Below are 15718 nucleotides of genomic sequence, written 5' to 3' on the forward strand. Positions count from 1 at the left end.
CAATTTGAAATTCCCTGCGCAATCATGCTGTGATACTGCAAAAATTCCTTGAAAGCATAATTGCCAGTATATGCAAAACCGAGCATAATTTTGTTTTTTGCTTATATTTTTATTATTATATTATTTGAAAATATCTCCTTAGATAGATTGCTTTCTATTATTTCCACTTACTAATAACAGAATTCTATCCAGAAATGTAAGGAAAATGGAATAAATGCGAAAATTCGTGAGCTACAGTATAAGCGTTTTTATTTTTTTAAAGCATGGGAGCACAAAAGGAATTGTGAATACATATTTGCTGAACATCTAAAGGGGAATAACCAACTTAGAAATCAGTAAGTGACTGAACGTTTTTAACCACGTTGACGCTAAAGACAAATCGGTTGCGTACCATACGTGGAAATAGCGCATAATAGAAACAGCACAGGGAAACGCAAGAAAATAATCTAAATTAACAGCCTCTGGGGAGGAGGAGCGTACACCCACTTACAAACTGAGATTCACAATAAAGCAAGATGGACAGGGCAACAAAATTCTCAGGTGGATCCTATTTAGAAATCATACAAGAAATGGAAAGAAAACGTAGAAATCCACAAATATCTACAGCAGATATTACAAAATGGAAGGAAGAGAAATAGGAATACAAAGAAGTGGAGACAACAAGAAAAGAAAAGGAGAATCACTTGAGAACAGGAAAAACAAAAAAAAAAGAAAAGAAACATGAAACAATATTACTAGAGGGAAGTAAAAGAGCAGACGAAGGAAATAAAAGAAAGAAAGAAAAAAAACAACTAGAACTTGAATTAGAAGAACTTGAAAAATCGTCAGTATTCGTAGACATAGAAGTAAAAAGGAGTAAAGCTAGCAACATCTCAAAGAGCATCAGGACACATCTAGCTCAATGGTTGGTTAAACAAGCTACCATGGAGGAAATATTTTAACATTTACGGCTAGGGAACAAACAGTTAAAAGAGGAAATTAAAGAAATCAAGGCACAAGTAGTAAAACGACAAATAAGAAAAGGAAATATCGACGTAAAAACCTTTGTATTCGGCTGTTGCGATAACTACACTAGCAACACAGATACACACACAAAAAATGAAGACCAATAATCTTCCTGAAAACAAAACGCAATAATAGAAAGTTTAAATATTTTGTATTAGTTTTCAAAAACTCAATAAGATCATGGATAAAAGTTAAGGAAACCTAAAAAAAATCTAGAAATCAAGGGGAAAATCCACAAATGGAGAATCTATCGATAGAAGATATATACAGGGTGGTCCGGAAGTGGGCGTACCCCTAAATGGTGTTTTCTGACGGTTTTAGGTTTTTACCCACATTTGTTTGGTAACATTGCTTGGCATTATCTGGTAACATTGGTATCCATTTTCAGGACGGAGCACCAGCGCACTTTGCGATTCACGTGCGCAATTACGTGAATCAGACGTTTCCTGGTCGCTGGATTTGAAGAGGTTGTGCATCTTCACTAGCTCCCTTTGCTTAGCCTCCAAGAAGTACCGATCTGAGGACACCAGACAATGCTTTCTGAGGTAAGAAACACTTGATATCACACAACGCATGAACTACGAGCGGCTGTGGAACACGCCTTCACCCTCGTGACTCCGGAGTATCTCCGCAAAACATCTGCGAGAACTTGGTGCAGAATTCAGCTGTGTTACGTCATGGATGGTCATCATACCGATGTTTATGACTCTTAAGACTTCAAGGTAACTGAGCACAGACATTCTACCATAACTAACACTACACTGTTAAAACTAAAGGAGGGGGTACGCCCACTTCCATACCACCTTGTATATATATGGAATAAAAAATGGATAAATACTAGAAAGGTATCTAAACTAAAAGCATATATACTCACATTAGATATAAAAAGAAAGTAGAAAGGTAGAGAGGTAGGTATTGAACACGTCGAAATCACCAGAGGATGCTACTTTACGTAAAACGCTCCATAGACGTTACGAATGAGTACGCTGAAGAAAGAGATTAGTGAGCACAACAAAAAGAAAACTGAGAAGAGAATATAGGATGCACAACTGAGAGACTTGGACCAACAGAGAATACGTCTGAAACGGGAAAGTGATGAAAAGACGCTAGCCGTTGCTATCAAACTGAACGGGATAAAGAGAAAAAGAGTTTCTTGACGTAAATTTCAATAATTCCCTGGCGCGAAGTCAGTGTTTGGTCTCGATTTTGCGTTAATCTTGTTTTTAATTATAGTTTAATAATTTTAATTCAACCACACTCATGTTTTCGTTCTCTATTTGAAAGTTTTGATCCCATCTGCACATATTTTATGTAGATGTATATAATCTTGTTTGTAGGTAATTGTGATATCTTCAAAAACTAAAAAGATAATATATATATATCTGAAAATAAAAGCAAAGTGAGTACAATAAAAAATGCTCGAGATATTGTCAAATTTGTGAGGAAGGATCGGCTGTAGGGGAGGAGGCCTCCGCCTTCACAAGAGTTTCATGTAGTCATGTAATTCTTATGAAGAATCGTGGAAAGCCATTTTTTTTATGAAGACATGTACGAAAACAGTAACGACAAAAATTCGTAATGACATCCCTTCCCATTCCCCTGCCGTTAGGGGATATCTTGCATTAAACAGCATCTGGTGTACCCTACTCATCTCAGCGCTCGTTTTCGATTACTTTTACATGTCACCCCTTCCCATCCCCACCCATGCCGATCGAGATAAATATAATCTTAAATAGCATCAGGAATGCCGCTATTCATCTCAGCAACCACGAAAACTATGGACTGGACATTAATATTGACTCCCTCACCTCCATGCCGATGGGTCATGAATTTAAAAGGCATCGGCAGTGTCACTATTCACCTCAGTGACCCAAAAAACTATGGATTCGACACTAATATCTGTCCTTTCCGATTATTTTTACGTCAGAACCTTTCTACCCTCACCTTTCACCATCCTGTCGAAAATTATAAATGCAATATAATGAGATCCTTGGAAGCCCTGGTAATCATGTCTCATACCATTTATTTGTTCGGAAGTTATTATGTGATGAGGTACACACAAATTCACTTTCGCTCTTATAAATGATTATTAAGTAGTCTGCCTTTTCGCACGTCCTCGGCCTAATGAGGTTATTTTTTTTTTTTTCCCTTAATTTTCAGTTTTGACCTGGAAATATTTCTTCCATGTTTCTCAATTTGCAGCTTCCTCTTTTAATTCCCAAATCATCAATCACTTGTATTCTTCTTCTTCTTCTCTGGCGGTATGAAGAAGACAATTTCTGTGCAAGATGTGTTCAATCCAATTCGCCTTTCTACGAAGAGTGGTGGCTAGATTAGGATTTAGGATTTAGATTTTTGGGCTTTCGGCATCTATGGCTATTTAGCCTGTCACGTTTTGAGGGATGACGTCCCTCGGCGAGCACACTATCCAGAGAAAGGGAAGGAAGAAAGGATAGGGGAAGGAAGGAAGCGGCCTGGGACCTATGTTAGGTACCACTCCGGCATTTGCCTGGTGTGAATAAGGAAAACCCAGCCAGGAAAACCTCACTCAGGGTGGCTGGCCTGAAAAAAGGCGAGAGCGTTAACGACTACGCTATGCGGGGCCACGGGTGGAAGCTAGAATCGTTCTCTTCTCTCCTATCCGTTTTAAAACATCGTTTGTTACTTTTCCGTTCATTTAATCATCTCCACCTTCCTCTTTCGAAGCTTTCTAAATACTTCTCTAACTTCCGTAATGTCAAGGTCTCTGAACCATACAGTGCAATACTCCATATATAGCACTTGACCAACTTCTTCCGAAGTCAAATATTGAGCCTGCTGTTACGAATGATCTTTTCTTCTAGAATGCTTCCTTTGCTATGCCAATTCTTGACCTGATCTCTTTGGTGCAGTAAGCGTCTCTTGTTAAAAATACTTCCCAGATACTTGAAATAATTGACCTCTTCAAGTTCTCTTTGTTCTACTTTGACCCATAAGGTCGCGTTTCCACGGCATATTCTCATGACTTTTACTTTTCAATGTTGATTTCCATTCCATGTAGTTTCTCAGTGTCAACTATTTTGTCAATCCTGCAGTAATCCTTCGGTTTTAGCTATAATAACCACATCATCTGCATACCTAATCTTGTTAATAATCTGAACTCCAATTCCCATTAATGCTTCCTTCATTAAACATTCACTGTAAATATTGAATAATTGTGGTGACATACTACATCCTTGTCTGACTCCTCTTCCAATCTCCACACTTTTGGTTTCTCCTTGATTCAAGCGCAACTTCACTCGCTGTCCTATGTACAGGCTTCGATTGTGTCGTCGGTCTCTCTAGTTGATTCCGATTTCTTTAAGAATATTCAGAAGTTTCATCCAATTGACATGGTCGAAAGTTTTTTGCAAGTCGATGAGGCACAAACAAAGGGAGTTCAAAATTTATGCTAAAAATAGAATACGTTATGGGAGGTTTTATTGTTATACTTTCATTGATATGCGTATCATAGTGGGGAAGGAAGGTCAAATACTTTCCATAAAACTATTCTCCTCGTGCGAAGAACAGGAATTTTAGCTAGTCTTCTATATATTTCGGATAATTACTCCGTTATCCTTCATCAGTAGGACGAGGCTTTAATTCAATCGTATCAAGGAGATAAGTCATATTTTTCTTACTTTAAATTCTTTTCTACGTGACCAAACCTCTTAAATTCTATGTATTAAGTTACCATATTCTTCATTTTATTCACGACACTGAAGTATCATACGTTTCAGAATCTTACATTATTTAATATTTACTTGGTTATGTAGTTCGATAAGAAGTTGAAAAAAGAAAAATGTAATTTCCGTGAAATGATGAACCCTCGCACTATCTAGGTATCTTTGTAACGCGGACTACCAGGGGGGGGGGGGTCATTTTATACCCATCTGTTAAGATTAGATGTATCTCGCAAAAGAAACAAATTAGAAACCCTCACAAAAATCCACAGTGACTGAAGTGAACAGTGCACGGGATACGACTAACAGCTATATTATACTGCCACCTAGGAGTGACACTTCTAAATGTCAGTCGCATCTCCTACAAACGGGGGTGCGGGTGAGGTACGTTGTGTCCACCAACTTGAAAAAGCAAAGTTATGAAACACATTAACGTTCTATTTGCACCACCGTAAGGTATACGTTTTAGTTCAATATGTTGAGCAATAACGTATTGTTTTACAATTAAAAAAAAAAAAATAGAAGAATAATTACAAAAAAAAAAAAAAAAAAAAACACTGGTGGGCACAAAGCACCTCTCCCCCCGTTGGTAGTGAGAGGGTTAAAGAAAAGCTTTGTCCTATTAATGAAGAGTAACTAAGCAGTTATCCGAAATATATAGAAGATATACAGGGTAGACACAAAGTCGCTTTCCCCAAAACAAGTAACGAAAGACAAGAATTAAGCGACTTATCAGCGATTTTTTTGGGGGGGAAGGGGGTACTAGAACTGGTACTACTGTGTCTCTCAGTGTAGCTGGAACTGGTAACCATGTTTTCGTACCTGTTTTGTTTAGGAAATATTTATTGAGTGAAGTTGTGCCAAGTAATAAGCTATTGAGATGAATTGCAAATTAACAAAGGAACTACGTGTTTTTGTACCACAAGCTTGGTGGAAATACCAAACAAACAAATGTTTGGTATTATTTGGTTTGCTATTAGTGTAGCTAACTTTCTACGGCATACTTGACATTTCTCCACAGGTAAAATATATTAAATCAGAACAACTTGAGCGAACTCAATCCCACTTCTCTTATTTATCGACTGGCATTATTGCATTGTGAGGTAAGAACACAGTCTTGGGGTAGTGTAATGAGGCACATCTTGTATAGGGTTATTCAAAAAATGCGCCGGTTTTGTTACATCAAATTATGAAATTGATTTTTTCAAAACACACTAACAAAATTCATAAACATGTTCATCACACATTCCGATTTCAGATATGGTGAATGACGTCGGGCATATGACCTCCTCTACGACGCTGGCATGCAATAACTCTGTTTGTGAAATTCGCTATTACCGCAATGTTTTGCTCAGAACGACCACTACGACGACGCCCAGGACTTTTAATGTTCACTGTTGAACCCGTTTCAATTAACTTTTTCATAAGTCTGCGAACTGTTGATTCATTCGGTGCCTCATTTCGTCCTAGAACCGCGCGAAGTTGTCTGACAGTTGCTGCATAACTTGCGAGAAATTGAGACTAAGGCGACAATCGGAATGTTTGTGGGTAGAGCAACAATGCAAAACAATGTCTGCAACCGAGAAACAAATATTTGCCAGACGATCCAAAACCGGCACGCTTTTTGAACAATCCTTTATGTAAAATTGATCATTCCTGAACAGTGTACGCAAGGAAGGTCAAATAGTACACCTGGGTAGTAACGGTAATATAGAGAAAGGAAGGCCCAATCAGCCCTCTTGATCCACACTAGACATCGAGCCAGAGTAAATTGACCGCTTAATACAAGTGAACATGAAGATTATGTCGAGTCTAAAAAATGTATGATGTAAGTCGGTTCACTGTTCCATTTACCTTAATTTTGCCTTATTTCACCACATCCTTTTAATCATGAAAATTCTAATCCTCCTGTACTATGTTTAAGAAACATTCGCAATACTATCTTATTCTATCAAGGTCATTTTTATTCAATAGGTACCAAACAAAAATTTTCCATTTTGCTCTTTTAGGAATGTGTTGTATCTTGTTTTGCTTACTCCTGTATTAATATGCACACTGTTTCGTTGATTTTTGTATCAAGCGTGTGAAATGCTTCAATGCTATAGCCAAGGAAGCAAGACTTCTGCACAACATACACTGTACGATCAGCTTTCCACTAATCGCCAATACGAGCAATTGTTTCATGAGTTGGTGGCCTCACATCCCTTTATCGTTGTAATTAGGATCAAGTGCCCTGGTGGAAACACATTGTACGAATCTACGGGCTTAACTGTTAAGTTACCTATAATTAATTATATTTACGACTTGCAAGGTAATATATGCTGCAGTTAGTTCTTGACAGTCATTTATACTTTTATTCTAACAAAAGGTTAGGTTTAAATTCTTTCCATTGTTGCACATGTATTATCTCTCGTCACTAATACTCTTTTCATTTAATGATGACTACTGCAAAATTAATCACTTAAATTTAGTTTCGATGAAAATAAATTGTATAATGACTTTTTTGTTTTGAAATCTATAGTATATATATATTGCCTGTTTTGACACAATATGGAGAGTATTGTTACATAATATAAATTTAAAATGTAGAATGTAATGATATTTACAACAAATATACGTATTGTTAAAAATAAACGCAAAAATACTGAAAGAACAATTGGATACACATATGCTTGGGAGTATTCTGTTTAAAATCATGCTCTGAGAATATCTGATTTGCTAAGGCGATCTCTGTCCTAAAACTGCCTGATAACACTGCGTGAGGATTCAATGGCAGAATTTTGAATCACATTTCATCGAAAATGAAAATTACTTCATTATTATAAAAAATGCAACATAGGTTACAAAAATACATTTTATATATTATTAATTAGCAGAAATTGCGTGAGTTGGGTGAGAGGGTGGTGGTTACAGAAGGAAGATTTCTTCCAGTGTCTTTCCCGGTGGAAGCGTTCCTAGCATCGCTGCTACGTTTCCTCTTTGCACAGCCATACTTAATCTTTGTATAAGAAGGGCTGAAACTCGAGTGTCGCCTGTGTTGAGAGTTATTCGGCGTCCAACTTCTTTAATAAAGTTTAGTCCTTCATGATCCCAGGAGCCACAAGTTTCGATGGCGATGGTGACGAAGTGGTATTTGTCCAAGAGGTTGTTATATTTTCGTCTCTTTTCAGATTCTCTACGAGTTGCGACCATCCCAGCTTTTGTGGAAGAAGTAGAAAGATTAGAGGAGGCTAGAGTATCGGCACAAGTGAAATCCCATATTAAAGCCTTCCCTCGTTTCCATGGCACCAAAGACATTCCGTCAGGTCTCTTGCCGTCAGAACGATTACACCCCCATTGGCTCTCTCACGGAAGGCGTTCCAGAAGAGATGGGGCTCTCATGATGAGGTCACTAACATCGGTGTCGCGAGAGTATCTGCCAGCACTGTGAAGACATGATAGGCCATGTATAACTTTCTTATCCACTAAACTTCCGCAAGCAAGGCACCGGTGTTGTTCCAGACATCTGCTCCCAAACGTAACGCACAAGCGATTCGAAAACTTTCGTCGGGAAGATGCAGCCCTAGGGATGGAGATGGAATAGCCTGTACCCAGGCACCTGCTTCAGGGAATGAAGTAGCTAGAAGACGTGCCTTATCCTCAGGATTGGTGGAGGACTGAAGAAGAGAAGAAAATCTGGAGTTTATAAAAGAAGCGTCCCATGAAGATTGTAAACTTCTCTTATCAAGAGCAGGAAGAGCAAGTTCGCCGCACGATGTCCACTGGGAGATACAATCATTAATCTCAGCTTCAGAATCTTGATGAATATCCTGGGGAAGAAGAGAAGTGATCAATGGCATAGAGCTATGAATGGAGGAAAGGAAAGATGGAGTGGCCAAATCAAGGGCTCGACGAATACCTAGACCTCTGTGATCCACTGGGAGAGATGCCTGTAGCCATGAGCTATCCGTAAGAGAGCAGTTGAGAAGAGATTCTAGGCCAAGTTGGATGGAATTATCGTATTGATTCAGAAGATCTGTCTCGTGCCAGGATGGAGAACTACAAAGGAAATATAACAGTCTAGGTATTGCTAATGAGGCCCGTAAGAGATAGACAGCTGAGTGTGCAGAAGTCTTAGATAGGCGAGTGAAAATATCATATATAAACAATGACGTATTTTGGTTTACCGTCCCACGATTATGCCCTTTAGGCTAAAGGAGACGATGATTACGCAAGTGCATGATGGAATAATCGGCGAAATGAGAATATGAGAAGGAACGGGAATACCCCGAGGAAACTCACGAACACGATGTTGTCCACCAGAAACTCACTTGGCCGGAGATCGAACCAGGGACCCGACGCAGCAGAGGTAAGCGCTCTACCACTGAGCCACCTGCTAATATCAACATTTGGTAGGAAAGATAAAATAAATTATGGTGTGTGCTCTTCGATAAAGCAGAACCAAACCTTTTAAAAAATGCGGCATTGTTCTTGTACCATTTAGATGCACATGTGTGGAATGAATATTCAGTGTAATGGAATCTTGATGGTCATGATAACAACAGAATATTAACATAACTTGTGGTACCCGAAATGTGTGTTCAAATAAGCCTGAAAATAACATGTCATAATTTTCACAAAAGGTTCTGGAAAATAGGACTCTTCTTCAGCAAGGAGCTCCCAAAAAACTAAAAATAAGATATGCGTCAATAATCACATTTTATTATGTTCATTTTGTTGGTGTAATGTAGGTTTACTTAATAGTAAGTGTTACGTTAATAGTTAGTAATAGTGGTTATAAGTGTTTGAAGTAACAGTAGTAATTGCATTCAGAAATCTTCAGTTTCAACTTCGTATCTGCAATTACAAAAATCCAGCTGCTCAAGGGGGCTGGTTTCACCTGAATTCAACAATATTTTTTAGATTTCCAATAATACCTACTCTCTGATTCCTCTTACTTCCAAATGGGAATAAACAAAATTATTTATATCATTCCGGTATTCAGAAAGCTGACTGGCAAGTGATACTTCCGTCCCCACTTACAATAGTAGGAGCAAACTATACACGTGCTTCTCCACGAGTCTGAGTTATGTAGTGAACACGTAGTGAATATTTCTTTTATTTCATTAAGTATTCTTGATCGCAGTACTATTACATGATTTCTACAGTATTTTCGTCTCTCATTAATGTCATTACAGCATCTCAGTTTTACAAAATGCTGTTTCAGAGTAAAATTTTATTTCTAGTAATGAACTGTTTTGCATAAGTGTGTGTGTGCGTCAGCAACTTAGCAACCAATCAGCAGGTTTTGTTACATATGGATTTCTTTATAGCAGTATAGAATTAAGACGGAACATATAATAAGGATGCTTTTCTGCTGCTCGAACGACAATCGTATCTGAACCATTCTTTCACTTTCTATATTGATATGGGAATCGCACAGAGAATTCGCTTGTCCAGTACCACTGCATCTTTTTCATTATCGATATCTGTCGAATGATCATGCTACTACATGTTGCTACCTCCACTTACTCCAATTTCAAAAAGTGGGGCCGCGGTGGCTCAGTGGTAGAGCGTTCACCTCTGGTGCTTGGGGTCCCGGGTTCAAACCCTGCTCCCGCCAAGTGAACTTTGTGGTGGACAAACACCGTGTGCGTGGGTTTTCTCGGGGTTCTCCCGTTTCCTCCCACTTTCTTCATTCCACCATTTCATTCATCTCTCATCATCACCGTCTCCTTTAGCCTAACCGGCATAACCGTGGGACGTAAAACTCAAAATTTCATTTCATTCATTTCATTTCCAATTTCGAAAAATAACATATTATACAGTGGTTATACACTGTTTTGGCACCATAGAACACTAAAGCATTACCACGTAGTACCAAAAAGTACACTATAAGCACTTTCGCTCATTATAAAGGGAAAGAAAGAAGTCGAAATCAGGAATTAGATTTCTGGGCTTTCGGCATCTATGGCCATGTTAGCCCGTTAATACGGTGACCAGATGTACTGATTTTCGCAGTACAATATTGTTTTTTAAAGAGCTGTCCTGTGTGTTGCGAAGACGCCTAGAAACTTGTGAAATGTCCTTCTTTTTTAAAATGTCCTGAGTTTGCAATTTATTTTAATGTTTCATTCTTTATTCACAAAATTTTTGAATCGCATGTACTCTTTTCCTGAGTGATGAACCGTTGTGTTTTATAACAGTCCTCAAGAGATTAGGAAAGAAAACAATAAACAAACCATTGTTATGCAATACATTGTTTTGACTAGGGAGGGTTTGTTGAGACATTCATAACATAGGAAAGATTTCTACTTTAAGTTACGACAGTGACGCTAACAAGTTATTAGAAGTTACCTCGTGAAGGTCGAAATTTTCCCTCATTGCTTTTTTTTTTTTTTTTTTTTTTTAAAGCCCTATACGAAGTTTCATTGTACGTTCATAAAAATAAACCACTTTGTCATTCATCAAAGCATTTGGAGTTGTGTTGAATCCCTTCAATATTTTTGTTCAGTGTTTTTCTTTTGAACAAAAACGAATGATTAAATTAAGGTTAACTTTAAATGAAATAAGGACATGCGTATTCCCCACGCAGTAAACTACCGTATACTATTTATGTCCTACTTTTCGCTTGCCAGAATCTGGTCACCCTACCGTTAAGTACGAGGAGATGATGTCCCTCGGCGATTAAACTATTCGAGGTAAGGGAAGGAAGAAAGAAAGAAAACGGCCTGAGACCTATATGTTAGATATCATCCCGGCATTTGCCTTGCATGAATGAAGAAAACTTCACTCCGGATGGCTCACCTGAAAAACCTTTTACACTTTTTCGACCGAGTATCCCCACCGGGAATTGAAGACGGGACTGCTCGTATCAAAGATGAGAGCGTTAGCGACTACGGTGTTGCGCGGGGCCACAAGGAAGAAACTGGAAATAAGAAAATTAAAAACCAGACAAGTAGAAGTTTCGTGTACACCATGTGAAGGGGTTTGGCTTATATGGCGTACTATTAACGCAATTAATATTGAAATATGTTAGAAGATTTCAACCACTTCCGGTTTTGGCAGACATATTCGAGATCGAATATATTCTAGAGACGCTTAATTGATTGCAGAAACCCGAATTTCTCTATCTGTTACCGTTTTCACTCTATAACATTTAGCGTTAAAACCGGAAATGGTTGATTACTTCCACTTCAGGTTTTAGAAGAGAAATCAGAGTGGACATGGAATATATTCTTGAGACACTTATTTGATTACAGAAAACTGCTTCTCGCTATCTATTATCGTTCTTTAACCTATAGTTATTAATGTTAAAACCGGAAAAGGATTGGTATCTGCCACTTTCAGTTTGAATAGGGGATTAAGATATAAGATGCTACCTTATGCTAAACGCTAAATCGATTTAAAAAAAAAAAAAAAAAAAAAAAAAACTGCTTCTCGCTATTTCTTGTTGTTTTGGTTCTGTGTAGATCAAAGTTGTGGTGGGTTTCTATCACTTCCGGTTTTAATAGAGAGTTAAGGGGGGGCGGAAGTGGGGTGTATTATTGGTATGCTGAATTGATTGTACGAAAGAGTTTCTCGCTGTCTATTACTGTCTTTGCTCTACAATAATCAACGTAAAAACCGGAAATGGTTGATTTCTACCACTTCCGATTTAAATATCATATCCATGAACGAATCTGATCTTTAACTTCTGACCCCATACATCTTGACCAAAGTTGGTGGTGATTCATCCAGTAGTTCTTGAGGATTTTTGTCTCCCAGACGGACAGACGGATAGGGTAAATATACAGATTGGTACCAAATCGCTTTCCTCATAACAAGTATTTCTTCATATGTTTGTGAAAGCAACTTTGTGCCCATCCTGTATATAAAGAAGTTTTGGTAAAATAACCTCTCCAAAAAGTAACTGTTAAGTGTTTAGGTAGTCGCTCTCTTGGATACGTTCAAAATTTAAATAAGAATTCCCACAACTTTGGAAGCATCCCTGTACCCTTGAGTCAGTGGGTACAAACAAACAGAAGCAAATGAAAGAAAACTAGTGATTTACATTTAAAAAAAAAGTAAGAAAATACATTATACACCATGTACTGGGTTCTGTCTTCGAGCCTACGAGTATTTTTTTTAACTCTTTTTTATGCATTTGCACTTTCCTTTAATTCGCCAAAGCTTTCAACCCACACAAATATTTTCTTCAGCCAGATATGGAAAATAAGAGAGTAGGTTTTCTTTTCAGAGGAATTTTCAGAATGGAGTTCGAATAGCCATCCCGAAAAGTTCTCTTAAAATAAATCGTACTCCCTCACCTCCATATCCGACAGAAAGAAATGTACGTGAGTACTGAAAGCTTCTCCAGAAAGTTCATCTATGCTTGTTCCAGCACAGATATTCCATTCATAAATGTATGTTCCGCATGAAACACTTGACTGCCTTTCAGCAAAGTTTATTTAATATTTTATGGTGTCGTCCTTTTCCCTTATTATTCACCTTCCTTCCGTATCACGCTCAATTTTATTATTGCTACCGATAGTAATTATATATTTATTCTACAGGATTAGATGTAATGGAATTTTAAACTATAATATAGTTTCATTCAGTCAGAAGACAGTATAAAACTAAAAAGTAAAGTAATAAAAAAAATATTCTTTTATTCCAATTATAATAAAATTTCCAATAAAATTGTGTTTCTTTCACTATCCCACGTAACATATTGTTGCTATTTGTGTACAAAAAAAAGGTAGATTAAGTTCCATGTTCAGACTTATGGCCTGCAGGCTAAAGGACTAGGTTCCCATAAGGTCATAAAAAATTCATTCAAAATTTTCGCTTGTCAGGTTTCAGGTGTTCAAACCACATACGAGTTCCTATCTTCCTTCGTTTCTTTCTTCTCTTTCTTCTGCGCTGTTGAAAAATTAAACATTTGTTAAAAAGCAATTCTTGTTTTTGTTAAGTTCTTAAAAGCAGTTTTTCACTGTCAATTAAAACTATATAAACTTCATCTTCTGTACTTATGTAAGCAACATTATGTTCGGTCCTTCTTAATTTTGCTTTTATTAAGGAGTTTGTTTTATCAAAATCTCCTTTAGATATTTACTCTGTCCGTCCGTATGTCCGTTTCTCAGAGAGAATATCTCGAAAGCTACTGAATGGATCACCATCAATTTTGGCACGGATACACGGCTCTACCATATGTGAAAAACGTGCCTTTTCACGGGACAGCAAGTTTAGGGGGGGCAGCAAAATTTGTCATAACTATATTATTCAAAATAAATATTTCTTGCTGGAATCAAGACTTCATTATGATGGTGGTTAAATTTACTAAGCTGCCCTTCTATTTGAATACTACATTCATAAATCATGTTTAGGTCGCATTAGTTTAAGGTCACATCCACAGTGCTAAAGCAAATGGTCAAACAAATCCTAGTATGAACTGCTTGATTGTTATCAAATACAAGAACTCAATTCTCGAACAGTAGCGAACACCTGTTCTATTTAGATAGTTATCATAGTTTTGATATGAAAACTAGTCCTGTCTTTGTCACAAACAAGTTCCTTATCATTGAAGGTGGAAACTAGTTTTATATATATATATATATATATATATATATATATATATATATATATATACATATATTTTAACAGACATAGAAGGAAAATCAAGAAATAAAGATAAAACGGCTAGCTACATTGAAATTGCAAACTGATATAGTGAGATTGAAGCTCCATATTGAATTCTATAGCAAGGATTACCTTCTTTGATCTGCAGGTATGTTTGTTTCATTTTTTCACAGACATAATAGATTATTATTTAAAGAAAAAAAAAACAGACACAACGAGATTGTATTTGTAGTGTTTAAGACTTTCTGGGTGCGAGTGTGCTTTTCCTTCCCTTCGTTGTTCATGAAAGGATAGCATACTTAAAATCATGGATTGAAAGGGTTGTTCTTCCTGGAGAAAGAGGGAGGCGAGAAATTGCCTAGGGCCGGCCCTGCCAGGACGTAGAGTGTCAAAATTTAGGATAGGGTTCGTTGATAAATGTCAGCCATTCAGGTGATTCTAAGACATGGACAATCAGAAATCGAAAATGAAATCTTTGAGTTTTACGTCCCACGGTTATGCCGGTTAGGCTAAAGGAGACGATGATGATGAGAGATGAGTGAAATGGTGGAATGAAGAAAGTGGGAGGAAACGGGAGAACCTCGAGAAAACCCACGCACACGGTGTTTGTCCACCACAAAGTTCACTTGGCGGGGGCTGGGATCGAACCCGGGACTCCAAGCACCAGAGGTGAACGCTCTACCACTGAGCCACCGCGCCCCCAATCAGAAATCGATGCCTTCTATACTGTTCACTATACAGTTTCCTATATAACGTTCCGTATTTCTTGGGAAATATTCAACACGTATCAAAAAAACAAAACTGACCAAAGTAAAGATTTAAAATATTTTCTATTTTCAAGAATTCATTCATCTTACAGAATACTTCTTCCTGCTGTGATTGGAACGAAACAGTTGGTGTCAAATACAGAAGTAGGAGGGAAGAAAATAGAACAGGTGACTAGTTTTCGATATCTAGGTAGTATTATTAGTGATAATATGAAGTGCGAACGTGAAATAAAAGCAAGGATAGGAAATGAAATGAAATTAAATATTTTTAAGTTTTACGTCCCATGATTATGCCAGCTAGGCTAAAGGGGACGGTGATTATGAGAAATGAATGAAATGGTGGAATGATTAAAGTGGGATGAAACGGGAGAACCCCGAGAAAAAACACGAACACGGTGTTTGTCCACCACAAAGCGCGAGCTGGGATTGAACCAAGGACTCCATGCACCATAGGTGAACGCTGTACCACTGAGCCACCGCGGCGCTTGGCAAGGATAGGAATTGTGACAGCTCTTTTTAGGAGGAAGAAAAGACTATTTTGTGGGATCTTGAATAAAGAGTTGAGAGAAATACTCAAAATGCTTCGTGTGTAGTATTATTGTACTGTATCAGGGCTCATAGTGGTCTCTTGTAAATAGCTGAAAA

At 37.6% G+C, this 15718-nt stretch overlaps 1 protein-coding gene across 2 annotated transcripts in view; it reads right to left on the reverse strand.

Moving 5' to 3' along the window:
- EloA (transcription elongation factor elongin A) overlaps window positions 1-15718 on the reverse strand; it is a 79986-nt gene that overhangs the window by 10730 nt on the left and 53538 nt on the right. The window contains exon 7 of one of the 2 annotated variants that reach the window (XM_081756500.1): window positions 13312-13589. The exons of the other annotated variant lie outside the window; for it this stretch is intronic. Within the exon in view, the coding sequence (XP_081612626.1) occupies window positions 13503-13589 (87 nt within the window). The 3' untranslated portion in view covers window positions 13312-13502. Of the gene's footprint in view, window positions 1-13311; window positions 13590-15718 lie in introns of those variants that run through there. 2 annotated transcript variants of the gene reach the window in all.

This window comes from Thermobia domestica, chromosome 4 (genome assembly GCF_964235325.1).
Source record: "Thermobia domestica chromosome 4, izTheDome1.hap1.1, whole genome shotgun sequence".
In the NCBI taxonomy this organism is placed as follows: Eukaryota; Metazoa; Arthropoda; class Insecta; order Zygentoma; family Lepismatidae; genus Thermobia; species Thermobia domestica.